This window comes from Ipomoea nil, unplaced genomic scaffold (assembly GCF_001879475.1).
Source record: "Ipomoea nil cultivar Tokyo-kokei standard unplaced genomic scaffold, Asagao_1.1 scaffold1770, whole genome shotgun sequence".
In the NCBI taxonomy this organism is placed as follows: Eukaryota; Viridiplantae; Streptophyta; class Magnoliopsida; order Solanales; family Convolvulaceae; genus Ipomoea; species Ipomoea nil.
In genome coordinates this window covers 1,846,880-1,863,928 of record NW_017618198.1, presented here as the reverse complement: position 1 = coordinate 1,863,928, position 17,049 = coordinate 1,846,880, and the positions used below count along the sequence as shown (strand labels likewise).

Here is a 17,049-nt window from a genome sequence, read left to right as displayed (position 1 = left end):
GGAAGTGGATGGTAATGTTCAAAATACAAAAATTATACTATAAGTAATTTGATAAGTGTCTAATTATCTATAAATTTGACCTTTATGCGGCAGATTATTCTTGGGCAGTGAAGGTAGCAACTCTGGTTTCATACAGCGCAATGAAAGGGTGACATAACATATTCATTTTATGAATGGGGTAAGTTGAAAATTTTTAAATTTATATCAATAGGTTTCAAAATTTGAAAATTTAAAACACTACCAAAAAAAAAAAAAAAAAAATCTTTCAATGCCAATTATTTTAGACATACGATATGAGTTATTTTTTGACATATTTCTGACCGACATAAAAAATAAATGATAGGTCTTCATCGTATCTTAAAAAATAAATTAATTCAATTGTTTAAATTGTTTCACACCCATCTTTAATACATAGCTTTTAACGACTACACACTTACACTCATCTTGAATGCATACGGAGTAGTTTTTATTCTTTAATTAATAATTTGAACAACTACTATCCACACTTACACTCCAACAAGAATTTAAAAAATTAAACAAAAGTCTTAGTTGAACCCATGTAAGAGGTTAGCCACGCTTGCTAACCTAACTGACCATAGTTTAAACCCAAGACGGTAGTCAGGACACATTCTTCTTCATGCACGTACCAAATGATATGTAAGAGTTCAAAATTACATCCATTGATCAAAATCAATATCCTTTCTAATAAACCTCTCAGGAATGAACTCGATCAGTTGAGTTATCCTACAATCCGGAATCTCTCCTAATGGTCTAGACACTAACAAGCACTCGGGTGCCATTGAAAAATAATCAAATTGTCACTGCATTTTTTTAAAAACATTATTCAATTTGGACTGTTGATTTCGACAAAATGAATAGCTATCATCAACCACACGTTTCACCTGGAAACCCCTTCCCATTTGATGTGTATATATATATATATATATATATATATATATATATATATATATATATTCACAAAATTGTTTTGGCCTCCAAATTCTTAACAAAAATTGTATCCATGAGTTGTGCCATTACGCACACCTTCCACCGCGAGTCCACGACGTCTGAAAATCCTCATCTTCATTACTGCAACAATAATGGTGAAATTGGTTCTTCTTCTCCGATTAGAAGTCCTTTTGTTATTCACCCTCATTTCTCTGCCCAAATCACTTTCTCAACGGGGTAATTTAATTCATTAATTACTCCTCTTCTTCTTGTTCTTGATTTTCTGCAGTTTCTTGCTAATTCTCCATTTTTTTTGTTTTTTGTTTTACAGCCTCGTTTTATCTGGATTTTGTGGTGGATGCAGTCGAGATGCCGACGGAGGACTACTATGATTACATCGTCGTCGGAGGTGGCACCGCCGGTTGTCCACTGGCGGCGACATTGTCGGAGAGATATAAAGTTCTGGTTCTTGAAAGAGGCGGCGTTCCGTTTGGCGATCCCAATTTGATGACCCAAGAGGGGTTTCTCGCCACCTTGTCGGAATTCGACACCTTTGATTCCCCTGCTCAGCCTTTCATCTCCGAGGATGGAGTTCCCAACGCACGCGGCCGCGTTCTCGGCGGGAGCAGCGCCATAAACGCCGGTTTCTACAGCAGAGCCGACGAGGAATTCTATGGCAACTCCGGGATTAACTGGGATTTAAATCTGGTGAACCAGTCATACGAGTGGGTGGAGAGGGCGATCGTGTTCCGGCCGGAGCTCAAGAGCTGGCAATCGGCGGTGAGAGATGGGTTGCTGGAAGCCCGGGTGAATCCGTATAATGGATTCTCGTTACACCACGTTCTTGGCACCAAGATCGGCGCGTCCACTTTTGACAACTCCGGCCGCCGCCACAGCGCGGCGGACTTGCTGTTCTTTTCGAACACCACCAACATTCGCGTGGGGGTGTTCGCCACCGTGGAGAGGATTCTCATGGCGTCCACTGTTTATTCTCCGGGCACGAATCAATCAGCGATCGGGGTGATTTTCCGTGACCGAATGGGGCTGTTCCACCACGCTATGGTGAGGGAACGCGGCGAGATCCTGCTCTCCGCCGGCGCTCTCGGTAGCCCGCAGCTGCTTCTCCTGAGCGGCATCGGCCCGCGCCTCTATCTCTCTTCTCTCGGCATTCCGGTGGCCTACCACACCCCTAACGTCGGCCAGTTCCTTTACGACAACCCAAGAAACGGAATTTCCATCGTCCCTCCAATCCCTCTCGAGTATTCTCTCTTACAGGTGGTCGGTATCACCGGCGCCGGCTCTTACCTCGAAGCCGCCTCCAATTTCATCCCGTTTGCTTCCCCTGTCAACTCCGTCTTCATCCGGGCTCCCGCGTCGCCGGTCTACCTCGCCGTCGCCACCCTCATGCAGAAAATCTCCGGCCCGGCATCAGTCGGTTCGCTCCGGCTAGCCTCCCCGGACGTCAGGGTGAACCCACTCGTCCGGTTCAATTACTTCAGCGACCCCAGCGATTTGCGGAAGTGTATACGCGGGGCCAGGAAGATTGGGGATTTGCTGAGAACTCGATCCATGGACATTTTCAAGTTCGATCAGAGGTTTGGTGGAAGGGATTTCCGGTACGTCGGGCCTGCATTGCCGGTGAACCAGTCAAATGATGCTCTTATGGCGGAGTTTTGCCGTCGAACTGTTAGTACCATATGGCATTACCACGGCGGCTGCGTCGTCGGAAAGGTGGTTGACGGTAATTTCAGACTCCCCGGAATTGAGGGTCTCAGGGTTATCGACAGCTCCACTTTTAATACTTCTCCGGGGACCAACCCCCAAGCCACCGTTCTCATGCTTGGACGGTATGCTGGTTTGAGGATTCTGGCAGAAAGACAGAGATAGAAAGGAAAGTGTTTTCTTTGTTTTGGTGTTTGAGATATGTGTACTTCACATATGGTGGTGTTATATGTATAAAATGTTTGAGTGGAAAACCTTTTCATAATTGGTTGCTAATTGAGATGGATTTCTATGTTTATATCTCTCTATTTTAATATATTATGGATGGACTATAGATATATAGTTATTTATTGGTTTGAGTCGGTCAATTTAGTATAGTCTTAGAGGTAATTTTGAATTTAGTAAGTTAGACTTTTCCTTATGAAAAATGAAATTAAAGCTACTATAAGAGCATTCCCATCAATGGATTTTGGTCGGGTTTTTTAGGCAATACATTCTAGGTTGGAGTGAGAGAAGAAGGAAAGAGAAAATTTTAGTGCCTTGTAGGATAACTCACTTTTTTTGTCTCAGACGTGGGTCCATCGAACAAAACAATAAATCTGTTTGTGTGTGTGAGGCGCACTAAGAGCGACTAGTCACACCTTAGAGATGCTATAATAAAATTAGGGTTTTGTTTTCCATACATGATAAATAATTGGCGCAATAGTCATGACATTTTAATTTTACCGTTAATATTAACAATTTACACTGGGAAAAGCTAATGGTTGAGTGGATTACAATTGATGATTCAATACTTAAATGACTAAATTTGATGATTTTAATAGTTAAGAAGTAACATTGAAAATTAGTGATAATTATATCATGTATGATAAATCACAAAATCCATAATTAACTTATTGTTATCTTAGGGTGTGTTTGGTTCGCACATAGGAATCGGAATCGGAATGGGTATCAAATACTTGGTAATGGTAATGGGTTTTGGTGAAAGTATTTAACATGTTTGGTAGTAGGGTGGAATGAGAATGGTTACTAATATTAGTGCTTGAGAATGAATAAGGGAATGAAACCCTTATTGTATTTGGGTATGAGTTTTTCAATTGATGGGGTATTTGAAACTCATAGTAGTGGGGTATCAACCAAACAACAACAATCACTTTCATACCCATTCCTATGGACAAAACCCACCAACCAAACACACCCTTAGTGTAGTCATTTATTTATCAATTAAAGCCACAATATAGGATTCACTTAAAAGTGCATCTTTAGATAATAACTACACAACTACATGTATAAAATAGACTTTCGGGTGAAAAATATTAGGGGCTTAAATAGAAGGATATTTACGTTAAAGGACTGTGACGCAAATATTAGAATTTCATGAACTGCCTGCTTTCTATTCGCGCAATCTCTCTAGGGTTTTCTTCGGGTCGTCTCGCGCCATTATTGCCGTGTACTGTAAGCGGATCCATCGGTTGATTTCCGATAGATGGCCGGCACCGGAATGCACCCGTACCACCAGCAATGGGCTCCAGCTCCGGCTCCCGCTGCAGCGCCACCTCCTCCTCCGCCGCACGTTCCTTCAATGCCCCTTAATGACCCTAATCGTCCCCCTACCGACGAGGTAACAGCGAAAGCACATGGAGATTTTCTATTTATTGTGTGTGTGGAAATTTGATGCTTTTATGCTTGCTCGAAACAAAGGTGCGATATTTGCATGTTTTTGACTCTTTGGATTTTAGGTGCGTACGATTTTCATCTCCGGGCTGCCGGAGGACGTGAAGGAGAGAGAACTCCAGAACCTTCTTAGGTGGCTACCGGGTTACGAAGCATCTCAGGTCAACTTCAAAGGCGAACACCCCATGGGGTTTGCTCTTTTTACCACTCCTCAGTTCGCCATTGCTGCCAAGGATGCCCTTCAGGCAATTACTGGTTTTTCTTATGCAATTTCTATTCATAATATATATACATATTTTTCCCTTATTGAGTACATGGTGGGGATGTAGGACATGGTTTTTGATGCGGAGTCTAAATCTGTGCTGCATACTGAGATGGCCAAAAAGAACCTTTTTGTTAAAAGAGGTAGGGGTCTCAGGTTTCCATTCTTATGTTTATGGTTCATTGCATACAATTCATGCTATCTGTGGAATAAGGCACACAATAACATAGCTGGAAAAAGTGAAGTACTTATTGTGCTAGGAAAATTTATAGTTGTCCTTTATGCACACTATGTTATGCTGTTGAGAGAAGGATTCTCATCGCAGATAGATTAATTGTATTAGTATACATGGTTAGAGATGCATATTCATTACCCTGGAAAATCTGAAATATTAGAATTGTAATTCAATGGAATGTGTCACATTTTGTATAGTAAAAGCAAAGGGCATGAAATCTATAGTGTATTGTAGTGACAATTACTTGATCAACACTGGGATTCACTTTTTGTGTCAGTTTTTTTTTTTTTTTTTTTTTTTTTTAATTCTTAATTTCTTGAATGATGTATAATATTGGCAATGTGCTAATTATCATTTACGTGCAGGAATTGTTGCTGATTCAAATGCTTATGACCAGAGCAAACGGATGCGGACTGGCGGTGATTATACACATACTGGGTACTCTAGCCCCTCTCCTTTTCACCCCCCTCCTGCACCAGCTTGGGGGCCACCTGCGTAAGAGTACTCCTTTCTCACAAAAAATTGCAGCACTATCTCCTACAACTTAATTGAACCGCACTAAATTTAAGTCTTAAGGATGACTTGTTGTCATACTTGTAATATGGACCTGATTAGTGATATGGCTCAGGTACATGACTCCACCACCTCAACCATATGATCCATATACTGGTTACCATGTTCCTCCTGTGCCAATGCCTGTTCCTGCTCCTATGCCTGCAGCACCAAGCAGCTATGTGCCTGTCCAGGTAATGTGTCATGCAATGGCTCTGTTTTTATGTTTTTGTTTCTGGAAGTTGTTGATGAATGAGCCATTTTTCTGGAGCTGTGTTTAATTGCTAATAATGATTGATTTACTCTTGTAGAATACAAAAGATAATCCTCCTTGCAATACCCTTTTCATTGGCAATCTTGGAGAGAACATAAATGAGGAAGAGTTGAGGGGCCTGTTCACTGTGTAGGGATTTTGCATCTTCATCTAATTGATCTACATTATGTACAAATTTGTGCACACCTGTTATTGACTGGATTTGTTTGTTTCACCCAAAAATTGTCTGACAGGCAACCTGGTTATAAGCAGATGAAGGTATTGAGACAGGAAAGGCATACTGTATGTTTCATTGAGTTTGAAGTAAGTTTATGACGGCTACACTAATGAAGTTTCTTTCAGATGCTTGCTCTATTAATCTGTATGCAGCTTCTGTTATCTATGTTGTTTGAAGTCACATCATTTTGCAGGATGTGCAGAGTGCCACCAATGTGCACCATACCTTGCAGGGTGCTGTTATACCTAGTTCTGGTGCTGTTGGCATGCGGATTCAATATCCTTTCTCCATTTGAGACATCTTAGAACTTGAGTTTTAAGTGCTTTTTTTCAGACATTCACAATATTTCTTACCTATGGCTTTTGTTGGCAATTATCTCTGTTAATTTGATCTCTTTATTATATTTGGTATCATGTCCACTCTTTATTTAAGCAAAATTCACACTGAGAATTAGGGCAGCTTTTTAGTTTCCTTTTTTCCTATCCTGATCTCTCTTCTTGCACTTGGTTTTTGGTCAAGAACTATCACACTTAAGGGGGTAAATTTGAAAGGCACACACTCTTAGTATATATACCTCTTCTTTCCCATTTTATTTTATTTTAAAATTTTTTTAAGTGTCAACTTGTAACTAAATTTTTAATATGTTTTGATACATTTCAAAATTTTGATTATCCAAACAGGTAATATTTTTCATTTACTTTTGTGATATGTAGATTTTATTTTCAATCCCAAATTTTAGTCAAATTGACTGCCAAAAAAAACTTAAAAAGGGGGCTGGATTCATTATAGGTATTCATCTCAAAATGCATGCTGTATATAAGGCTTGTCACCAGTGGTTTAAGGATAAGGAGAAAAGTATAAGGCTATTTTGTAATGCCCTTCATGTAGCATTATGTCAATTATACATGTTTTTTACACAGATGTTTTATACATGGACGCCCGTGGTTTTCCTTAACATCAAGTTACATATTCAAAGAATCCATTTGGAAAAAGGAAGGATTTCAATCACATTTCCCCTGCTGCAAATGGAGCTCCACCACCTATGACCTACCAGTAGCTGGAAGGGGATGTATTCTGTTCTCTATGCTCTGACAAATACAAATCCTTACATGATAGGATGCATCATGGACAGCTGTTGCATGCATCCATGTAATCATCAAGTCATCAGCATTAGCATCTCTTCTCATGTGAATGAATGCAAACTGTTGCATCATGAACATATTCTTGGACCATCTTATAGTTTACCCAGGGCATGCATTTGAAGCAGTGGCATGGCAAGAAAAGCTAACTTCATTGGTTCATGTTTTTGCAACATATTATATTAAGGATGCATGTAATTTTTAGTGTAGAAATTATGTGATTTGACTTTGCACTATGCCATATTTACCTAAGATGTCATGAATGCTTCCTTTCTTAGATGTATTGATGTCTTTCATACCATTTTTATTGTCCATTTTTAGTTTATTTAGGCAACTAGCAAACATGCCATTCCACAAAGCTTGATCCTACAGCAATGTCATTAACATATCATGGTACTAATTGACTAGCAACCTATATCATGATCTTGTTTACCACTAGATTTTTTCATGCTATTTCTATCGTGATTAATGAGAAAATTATCATCTACATCATGATTAGCTATTATCTAGATACCTACATTATGGTCATGATTACCAATGGAGATCATACATTTCTACCATCATAGGTTCATTATAGTTTGGGTCCATTAACCCCCCATCAATTCAATCTTATAGAACACCCGTGTCCAGGTCTTCAAAGAATCTTCGAAAATCCAGTCCATGTTCATTTTTGCAGGGACTTTTTACAAACTAATGCAACCTCCATCCGAGTCAGGGATGCAAAGTCTTCTGTCAGGTATATTAAATTTCTCTAGATGATGGAATTTTGTTGGAATGTAGCATTTTGACTTGGAGCTCTTTAAAGCTTGCCTTTGGGAGTTTTTAATTTTTTTTGACTGAAGATTGCTCTGATCTCTTTTGGGGGGCATAGCTAAGATATACTCATATACTATGTTATATAGTTGATGCTTATTTTCCTCTTCAGTCACGTCTGACTAAGCAACAAATGCTTTCCCGTGGTGGAGTTATAGTAACTGATGTACAACTTTTTTTTTATACTAGTTATTAAACCTGGATATGGATATGTACTGTTAGTGAAGAAACTGGGATATTATTTTGGGTGGTTAACATCCTATTTTTTTTTTTTTTAGTGAGAGTGTACATTGGGTAAACCTCGATTTGTAATCCTAGCTGGCAAAGAACCAAAAAGAAGGTAAACCAACTTCGGTTGCTGGCTCAAACCAAAAAGGTCAATAGGCCACTCCCAACGCCACTCCTGTTGGGAGTCGAATTGTAACCTTGTGGTTACCTAGTCAACAGCTTAACCAATTTGGGTGGAGTTTGCCCCCAATATCCTCCTTTTTGCTAACATTAACTGTGGATCTTCTAATGGTATTTTCGGTATTGATTGCTGCCTGTTTTGAGTTAAAGATGTGTTTGAATAATAATCTTTGATACTCTTCTTACTTCCTACTGATTAATTATATTGCAAGACATTACTGTGACTGAACTGAATTTTGGACTAGTATGCACTGTTGTGTTGATAACAGGTTCAGGAAATTTGGCATGCCAACCTATAAGTTGCCAATGGGTGCTTTGTGTTGAATTAGGTGAGTTAGAATGTAGTAGTGAAAATTTGTATGATTTTAGCTTTCCCACACTAGTAGTTATGGGCTAAATTGTTGTCAACATTTTACTTTCATTGGACTACAGCTCAAATGTATTTCTACCTGCTTTTATAATTTTTATATTTATTATTAATGAATATATTAGTTTGGAAATGGCAACCGTTTCATTATATTTTGTAGAAGGATTGAAAGGAATACAATAATCATGATACATATGGCTTTTATTATTATTATTATTTTTTTGAAAATGGCTTTTATTTATTTATAATCTAGTTTTTCTTTTTCTGTTTTCGGATGGGAGAAATGTATAACTGTATAAGTAATCGGAAATGTTTTCTATTTTTCTTTTATCCATTTTTATTTTTATTTTTCAGTAAACATACTATTTTCCTTGTAATATTGAAACCACAACTATGTCAGCCTCATGAAAAGGACCAATTCAAAATGTTATTCTTTCTATTTTGTTTTACTTTGTATGATTCTTTGCTTTATTTTCTTAAGCATTTTTTAATTATTTTAATTATTTTTATTTTTGTTTAATAATACTTTTAATGTACTAAACTTAACAATATGAAAAAATTAAATTGTAATAATTTTAATTTTCATTACTGAACTAGATATTTAAAATGAGAAACGAGACACTTAAATGGAGATGATGTGAGGCAGAGCCGGAGGGAGTATTTAATATATGAAACACATCCTTAATCTCATTACACTTAAGTACAAAATCTACAAATAATTTTTTTCCAATTCAAAATGCCCCCAAATACTAGAACACATTTTCTTAGAAAGAAAAAAAAAATTTAAAATTCTTGAATGCCTCTCACTTTTAACGGAAAAAAAAGTAAGAAAAAGAATAGAAAGCTGAGGAGAAGGTATGAGTTCTCTATTATGGAGACAAGAAATGGTTAATCTAAAGGTGATGAAAATGAGGTCCGCATATACTTTACAACGGTGTAACCATTATTATTATTATATATCCTCAATAACTCCCGTGGGATCTAACAGAAGATACTGATTGAGCTGAGACAGAAGCAGTCGGGCTGTTCAAATCTCGTTCCCCGTTTGCAGCTTTAGGCTTTCCACTCAGCTTATCCATTGCATCCTGGCACACCTCGCTGAACCACTCGTCCTCTGGAAGCTCACTGCAATACATTTCAATGGTTAATACATCTGTGAAGTCATACATGTACTAGCCATTGGCATGGCGCGACAACTGAAAATAATGGGAACTTATTATTGTCTAAAGATTCAACGCCTGTTATTACTCTTCCTCCCGAATGTTTCTAATGCTTGTAACTAAAATGTGTTACGAACTAAAAGGAGACTAATTTGGTCGTCTTAGCTACCCGTCGGGATGTGTGGCCACATTTCACTGGTTTCTAAAATACTATGCAAACACATTGTATATGAGAAAAACAAAAAAAAAAACAAAACAAAAAAAAAAAAAAAACAAAAAAAACAAAACAAAACAAAAAAAAAAAAAAAAAAAAGCATTGGCTGCTGACCTTTTCTCCTCGTACATTCTATGGTTCAACTGTCACGCGACTAATTATTTAGATTTTACTTTAAGGAGATGGGTTTAAGTGAATATGGCAATGCAACTAGGAATAGGATTCTGGAGGTCATAAAAAAGCTAGCTATGGTGTTTACTCGAGAAAACCTTGCAATTAACAAAATCCATGATTTTTTTAACACATCCGATGCAGGTCAAATTCTTTATGAGATAAAGCTTTTCAAGACTTCTTGTTTTACAATTTCTAAAAATAAAATTTAATAATATAATTATGCATTCTAATAGGAGGACTGAATACGATTGTCACAAAGATCAAGGGATTGCAACTGATTACTAATTTTGATAATGCTACTATAGTTAAGACTTTTCTCATTATCATTCAACTCCAAAACTATTTTAAAGTTTTAAACTTTTAGTTAGTATCATTTCATCAATCAGCTTAACCTTGGCTGGTTGAGGAAACATGGAAGGTTCAAAGATGTGTGATACCCCAAACCGAAACATAAAAAGGAATTAACCAAATGGATGGGTTCTAGATAAAGTAATTTGCATACCTGTATGGATCCATCCCAGTTGCAGAAAATGCAGACATTGCTTTAGATATGATATCATTGACAACACGGAGCAAATTCCTAGATAAGTAGCGGCCTTGTGAAGCAAAGCATCTGACAAATGTCATATCCATATACAACTGCCACAAAGTTGAACAAGTATTAACATACAGCTCCTGAGCCAGCATTGTATAAAAGTTTTAGATAATTAATGTGAATATGAAGTATGTAAACCTGCTGAAGACCAAGAGGACCTAAAGGCCTCGGTCCTTCCTCAATATCATCCCAAAAACTCTGGTCTTGTGAAAGCCATAAGATGACAGTTTCAGTGAGCCTCATCAACAACAATGTTGCAAATCTTTCCCGGCCCACGAACATATCTGCGGCTATGGCTGCAATTCTGTTGAGTTTTACATAGAGTTCCTGATGGTATCATGATCAATCATATAAAGTCAATGAAATGCCTCTCTTTTCATGTATTAGGATACAAACTTAATAAAGAGAACCACAATAAAAAGATCACTATCTCTTAAGTTGGCCCAATAATAATAATAATAATAATAATAATAAAAACAATGGTTAAATTAAAGTTTATGATAAAATGGGATAAAAGATATACCTGGAATATATAAGAAGGGAACCATTCCATCTCATCTGCATTACCATCCATGTTTATATACATATCCGCAGTAAGATGGCTGTCTCCTTCCTCAGTAAAAATAAGATCCAGTGCATGTTGTTGACAAAAACTATCTTTTAATCTGTCAACAGTACTAACAAGACGCCTTTTCCATTCTCTTTGCTCAGGATGTCGGGTTTGCCTATCAGATCTTCGTTGAGGTTCATCCTTGTGATTACCCTGATTGAAGGAAAGCTTCATGGCAGCACGTGGCAATAGCTCGTCTGCTAGTAATGATGCATTTGCAAGTAAAGCAATTTGCTGAGCTTCAGTCTCAGCCATTCGGACAATTTTATTACCTGAACCTTCAATGCTCACCTCTTCTTCCAAAGAACCAGGTAATGCTTTTATTAGTGTATTAACATAAGAGTTGAAGACCTGAAACAAACCTTCCAAAGCTTTTCCACCCAACTGCATACTTAGCAAGGGTCCCACGTCCTCAAAGAAATCCTGCACAAGCAATTAGAGTAACTAGATTCAACCACATATCTCCAAATGTATTGCAAGTACTAGCAGCATACATCTACACGAAATCTCAAAAGTAGTAACAACCTCCTAGTTATGCCACTATGTTAACAAACATGATATTAGTAAATGAAGCAAAACCAAATAAGATCTGACTTTCAACATATGATTATAGTAATAAAACATGTATCATGGCACTTCATTTCTTTTTCTTTTTTGAGTGGACAGTCAAAAGGAAGCATAGCAGCATTTTAGTATAAAAATAAAAAAGTATAATTATTGCAGAATAATAATCAAGTCAAAGAACACTACATAGAAAAAGTTGGAAACATATAACATTATAGCTACATGCTAACAAACAATATGGTAGAGGGAAGGCAAACTTTATTTGAAATCCAGAGATGTCTATCAATATCCTAACACTATAAATATGAAAACTCTACAAGGTTTTGATTGAAATGAAAGGAATACAAGAAACAATGGGGAAGGAAAGTGTAACTTAGGCCTCCTATAGTTATTTGTTTCCTTATCATTTTGTTTTCTTTTCTTAGACAATAAAGAGGAAAAGCATTTACCTGAACCATTAAATTGAACCGATGAGCACTAATTGAAAGTTTATACTGATATGCAGCAGATTGACGTATGGAAGTTGGAGGATAATTAAGTTCCCAATCATCAGCTGCTGCTAAAGCAGCAGTACTCTCTTCAATGCGTTTTATATTGGCATCCAGTGCTTGTTCAACACTAGGTCTAAAAAGCTTCAGAAGCACAGGGCAAAGTGCAAGACCACGAGCTTCCAACAATTGACAGTGTCCTAAAGCTATTTGGACACACTCTGCAGCAGCCCTCAAGCCTCCAGCAGCTGCAGATGAAGTTAGTGCATGTCTTTTAACAAGAAGAGCAAAACCCTCTGCATGCTTAGTAGCCCACATTACGAGCTCGGATGTGTAAGATGGTTCATTTCCAAAAATAGCCAATGAATCAGTGGCTGCTTGAGCAATAGCAGAGAATACCAGCTGTGAGAGTGCTGCAGTATATGCTCCTCCATATGATGTGCTTGATGGACGAAAACTTTGCATATTGTACTGGTATCTCTGAGAATGTGCATTGAGCAATAAACTATGAGCACGAGGACCATCGCCAAGCTTCTTAAGAGCTGAAATAGCAGCACGAAGCTCAACACCACGAGTAGATGGTTGGCAAGCAATATCAGCAAGCTGATCAGCTAATCTTTGCCTAGATTCAGTAATGGCATTTTGTAGCATTAAAAGCAGGGCAGGAGTTAGTGTTTTATTTTCTTTAGCTTCAGAAGCTATGCATTCTCCCTCATCAAGGCTGGACAAGGCTTCATCTACTCTTCTCTCAGCTAATAAAACATCCAGGTGATCAGGAAACTCAGTTAACCAGTTCTCTATATCTGAAGGTTCACTTATTTCACCATTGGAACTGCTATTGGTGGCAGAATCAGGAAGAGAATCAGATAAAGAATCAATATGAACACCTTCAGCTAAACTATGGACTAAAGTGGCCTGAGTGGATAACAAGCTTCTAATCGATGAAAGCTCACCCTCCAAATCCGAAATTTCTTTTGATGTCCTGCAATTGCAAATTGGACAAAGAAATAGAAGCAGAAAAAGAATGTCCGTCAGAATTACCAGGAAATAATTGTAACAGTGAGGGTAAAAGTAAATTAAGTGCCCTTTTTGCATATGCCAGATGCATGGTAGTTCAATGCAACTTAGTCCTAATCCGAGGACGCTATTGTATTTCCCCATTCAATTTCATAATGCATTACCATGATCTTCACCATCAAGTACCACCTGAACTAATAATAAGTCAATTGTTTATTAACCCAGAACAGGGTTTGTGATGAGTAGAAATGTCCAAAATGAGGTCTTTACTGAGCCAGATTGTGTATCTCATATCTTCTACATGCAGGTGTATACTATTTCATTCCCACCCAAAAGGAGGTTAAGGAAACAAGAGATGAAAACAGCTAAAAAAATGACTCACCGAATGAAAGCAGTGTAGTTAGCATAGACACTTCGGTGCAACTCCTCAGCAGAGGCTTTTTTCAGATCCATAAGATTCGAACATAATTGCCTAATCTCCTGAAAACAGTAATACATCCTGGTATCAAAATAAGTACACAATCGGATAGATAGATCTTTCTTAGCATGCCATGAAAAAATATCCCTTCACTTACTATGAACATACTAACCCCAATTTCAGGTATCATTATATAGGAATTACACTGAAATTAAATTGATCAGAGAAAGAAAGGCCAAGCAGAATCAAACAGAACTTGCTGAACCTCTTTGCCTGCTTACAGCCTAAAAGGCAAGTTTAACTTATTTTGTTGCCATATGATAAAAACGGAAATAAAAGTAGATCTGTAATTCACATATAATGTGCTCTAGAAGCAAATAGATTATGATAATGTTATCCACATGTATAGTTACAGAGCAGATAAACCAACTAAAGGTTGAAAGATTGACCATTCAATCAACATCTACAAGCATATACTTAATTGATCCACAAAGGACCAAAGCCACGTGTGTACAAAGGCATACTCTCCCTATAATACAAATCGCATTAGACCATTTTAACTTCTCTTTTTCCAGATCAATACTAAAAGCTATAAGTAATGGTCACCCCATGAATTTTGAACATTTTAAATATTGTAGCAATTTAAATATGGCCTCAATCTTGTACAATCGGTGCATTTCTTGTTAACAAATTAATTAATAGTTGGTAAGCCAAAGATCATTTAGATTAATTTCCCTTAAGAAAAATCAAAAGACATTTATCCTTGACCTCCAAAAAAAAGCATCTCTCACATACTGGCGTGACATAAACAAATGCCTGCCTGGGGTGTATCTGTCCTAAAACTAATAATACGAGAAATACAAGTGCATTAAGTAGAGCGAATGGCGTCAGTCTAACAAATTTCCATTTTGTCAAAAGAATAGTGACATGGTAATCATCAGTTTGCTGTCTATTCATTCTGTATTGATAAGCCGTCAAAATTAGAGGCTATTTAAATAAGCTCAGAAACAGGGAATATGTTAGTACAGGAGCATCATACAGAAAACCAAATTGGCAATTGGAGGTTAACAGAGAATGAGCAGCATTGCCTAAACCACACAAAATCAAGGTTTCTCCTTATAACACGTAGAGTATATTTTAGCAAGCCTTGAATCGAAGTACTAAGCTTTGTAAAAATAAAACGGTAATACTACATTTGATTTGATGAAACAAAGAAAGCAGCAACCAAGTTAGGACAAAAATTAATGAAAATTAGACGACCTTTTCATTCAACGAGTGACACTTGGACTGCACATAAACATCGGCGTCGAAACTATCGGATTTGAAGATGTTGAGATTCTCCTCGAGGTTGGTTCCAGCATCCCTACTGCTCCCTTTTGCCGGCATCCCCGACGCGTGTGTCCTTGACCGAGAAGACTTCAAGGTGGTGTTAGCCATGAACGCCAAATCAGTGAATCGGCAACTGATTTGCTAATGCGGCGAAGTACTAGGGCTGAATGCGCGATTGACGACGACAGAATGCTGCTGCAATCGAATGGGTTAGATCTGCGGCGCGAGAGGAGGCTGCGGAGGTGAGACTGAGAGAGGAATTGCAGCCATTAATGATTGGAGCAGGAGAAGAAGAAAGGTAGACGATCCCGAATTAGTTGGCGGGTTGATTGAACAAACAAATATACAGATATAGAGATAGAGAGAGAGAGAGAGGGAAAGAGAGTGGGGTTGTTGGGTTGGCCAACCCAGCTAAGCAAGGGTGGTGGGGTGCGGTGGTCAAAAGAACTCTCTCTCTCTCTCTCTCGCCGTTTTCCGCAATTTTCATAACTGAATAGTTTAGTTTAGTTCTATAATTGACACATTGTTTTTAACACTATCAATCAATACTTAAAATTACTGGACTTACTCTTTTACAGCATCAAATCAAATTTTTTTAATAAAGTTTTGATTATTTTTAAATTTATAAGTAAGCAGAAAGATTTTGAATTTGATTTTCTTTAAATACAATACTGAATGTTAATTCTATAAATAGAATACTTAAATGAAGTTAATGAATCTTATATTGATTAAACTAGTCTATGTTGTTTATAACTGTCAAGTTGTGACAGCTCCAAAAATGAAATTCGAGAACAATGATCGGAAAGTCTCAATCTCTCAAGAAGGAAACTCTTTGTGCACAGTAAGCAAATGTCTAACCTCGGATACTCTGTCGGACCAGAACAGAAGAGGTCTTTAGGGTTGGGCAACCTTGGGAACAACTTAGCTAGAGTAGAAGTAGGCCCCACAAGAAGTTAATGAATCTCGAATGTTCAAAAGACATTCTTTAACCACTATACATGACATAAAAAACTGAATAGTAGTTCAGTGAAATTTTGTATCGAATAATGTCATAAACAGTTAATTGTAAACTTGATCGGAAGTGCTCACGTCACTGGATCGACGGCCAGGTTTTGGTGCCTGCGTCGGCCATGTGATGCTTGATGGCGATAACAGTTGCCGGAACTTCAACAACTGGCTGTGCAGCTCATTGACTGATTATCATTATTTACTTTAATATCTATGGACTATGGTCTGTGTTTTATGCTGGAGAATAATATTCCTTGAAGCTGAATATTATGATTATTTTTCATTCCCGCAAGAAAAAACAAAACTACAATCAATACCCCTTTTGAAATTGCATCATTTAATAACCAGAAAGCAATATCCGACAACAAAATGTGGTGGGGAGGAATGTTACATTTGTGTCTCTGAGCAGAATATCAAAGTTCTGCTGCTTCTGCAGCTCTAATTATTACTGAAAATATGTGATGCACTACATATGGTATAAGGTGCCAGGGCAGTGCAAAGTTGAACAATCAAAAGCAGTTATTCGGCAAACACAACCTGAGAACACCCTCATTCTTCACCTGTATCTGAACGGATGGCTGTTGAAGCAAACAAACAGAAGAATATCAGTACCCAAGGGTGCTCATGCTTATCAAGAGACTAAGAAAACGTTTATGCCAGCACAAGATAATACTCTAATAAAGGCATCAGAGAAATGGCACATAAAAAATTGTTCATCTCCCTCACTCTTTAGTCTTAACCTTCCATTTTCTTTCTCCAGTCTTTGGAGTCATTATTAGTTATTACAACCCTATTGAGCAATTTCTAATTACAAATCTTCTAAAACGATAAGTGACAAACTGACTGACTGCAAAACCATGT

The 17,049-nt window shown here is 37.6% G+C and overlaps 3 protein-coding genes across 3 annotated transcripts; 2 read left to right on the top strand and 1 right to left on the bottom strand.

Moving 5' to 3' along the window:
- The first annotated feature begins 1,021 nt into the window (after window positions 1-1,021).
- On the top strand, window positions 1,022-2,968 carry LOC109192240 ((R)-mandelonitrile lyase-like). Its single transcript, XM_019342810.1, has 2 exons — window positions 1,022-1,185; window positions 1,280-2,968. The coding sequence occupies exons 1-2, from the start codon at window positions 1,101-1,103 to the stop codon at window positions 2,833-2,835; spliced, it is 1,641 nt and encodes a 546-aa protein (XP_019198355.1). The 5' UTR covers window positions 1,022-1,100; the 3' UTR covers window positions 2,836-2,968.
- A 1,064-nt stretch (window positions 2,969-4,032) lies between these two features.
- On the top strand, window positions 4,033-7,302 carry LOC109192604 (RNA-binding protein with multiple splicing 2). Its single transcript, XM_019343309.1, has 9 exons — window positions 4,033-4,291; window positions 4,410-4,589; window positions 4,674-4,749; window positions 5,207-5,336; window positions 5,470-5,587; window positions 5,705-5,796; window positions 5,901-5,970; window positions 6,078-6,160; window positions 6,851-7,302. Exons 1-9 carry the CDS (start codon window positions 4,157-4,159, stop codon window positions 6,939-6,941), a joined length of 975 nt encoding a protein of 324 aa, XP_019198854.1. The 5' UTR covers window positions 4,033-4,156; the 3' UTR covers window positions 6,942-7,302.
- Window positions 7,303-9,249: 1,947 nt separating this feature from the next.
- On the bottom strand, window positions 9,250-15,602 carry LOC109192589 (exocyst complex component EXO84B-like). The gene is made up of 7 exons (XM_019343287.1): window positions 15,112-15,602; window positions 13,816-13,913; window positions 12,378-13,398; window positions 11,278-11,787; window positions 10,893-11,081; window positions 10,662-10,798; window positions 9,250-9,736 (listed from the first exon to the last, which is right to left on the bottom strand). The coding sequence occupies exons 1-7, from the start codon at window positions 15,286-15,288 to the stop codon at window positions 9,574-9,576; spliced, it is 2,295 nt and encodes a 764-aa protein (XP_019198832.1). The 5' UTR covers window positions 15,289-15,602; the 3' UTR covers window positions 9,250-9,573.
- Window positions 15,603-17,049: the final 1,447 nt, after the last annotated feature.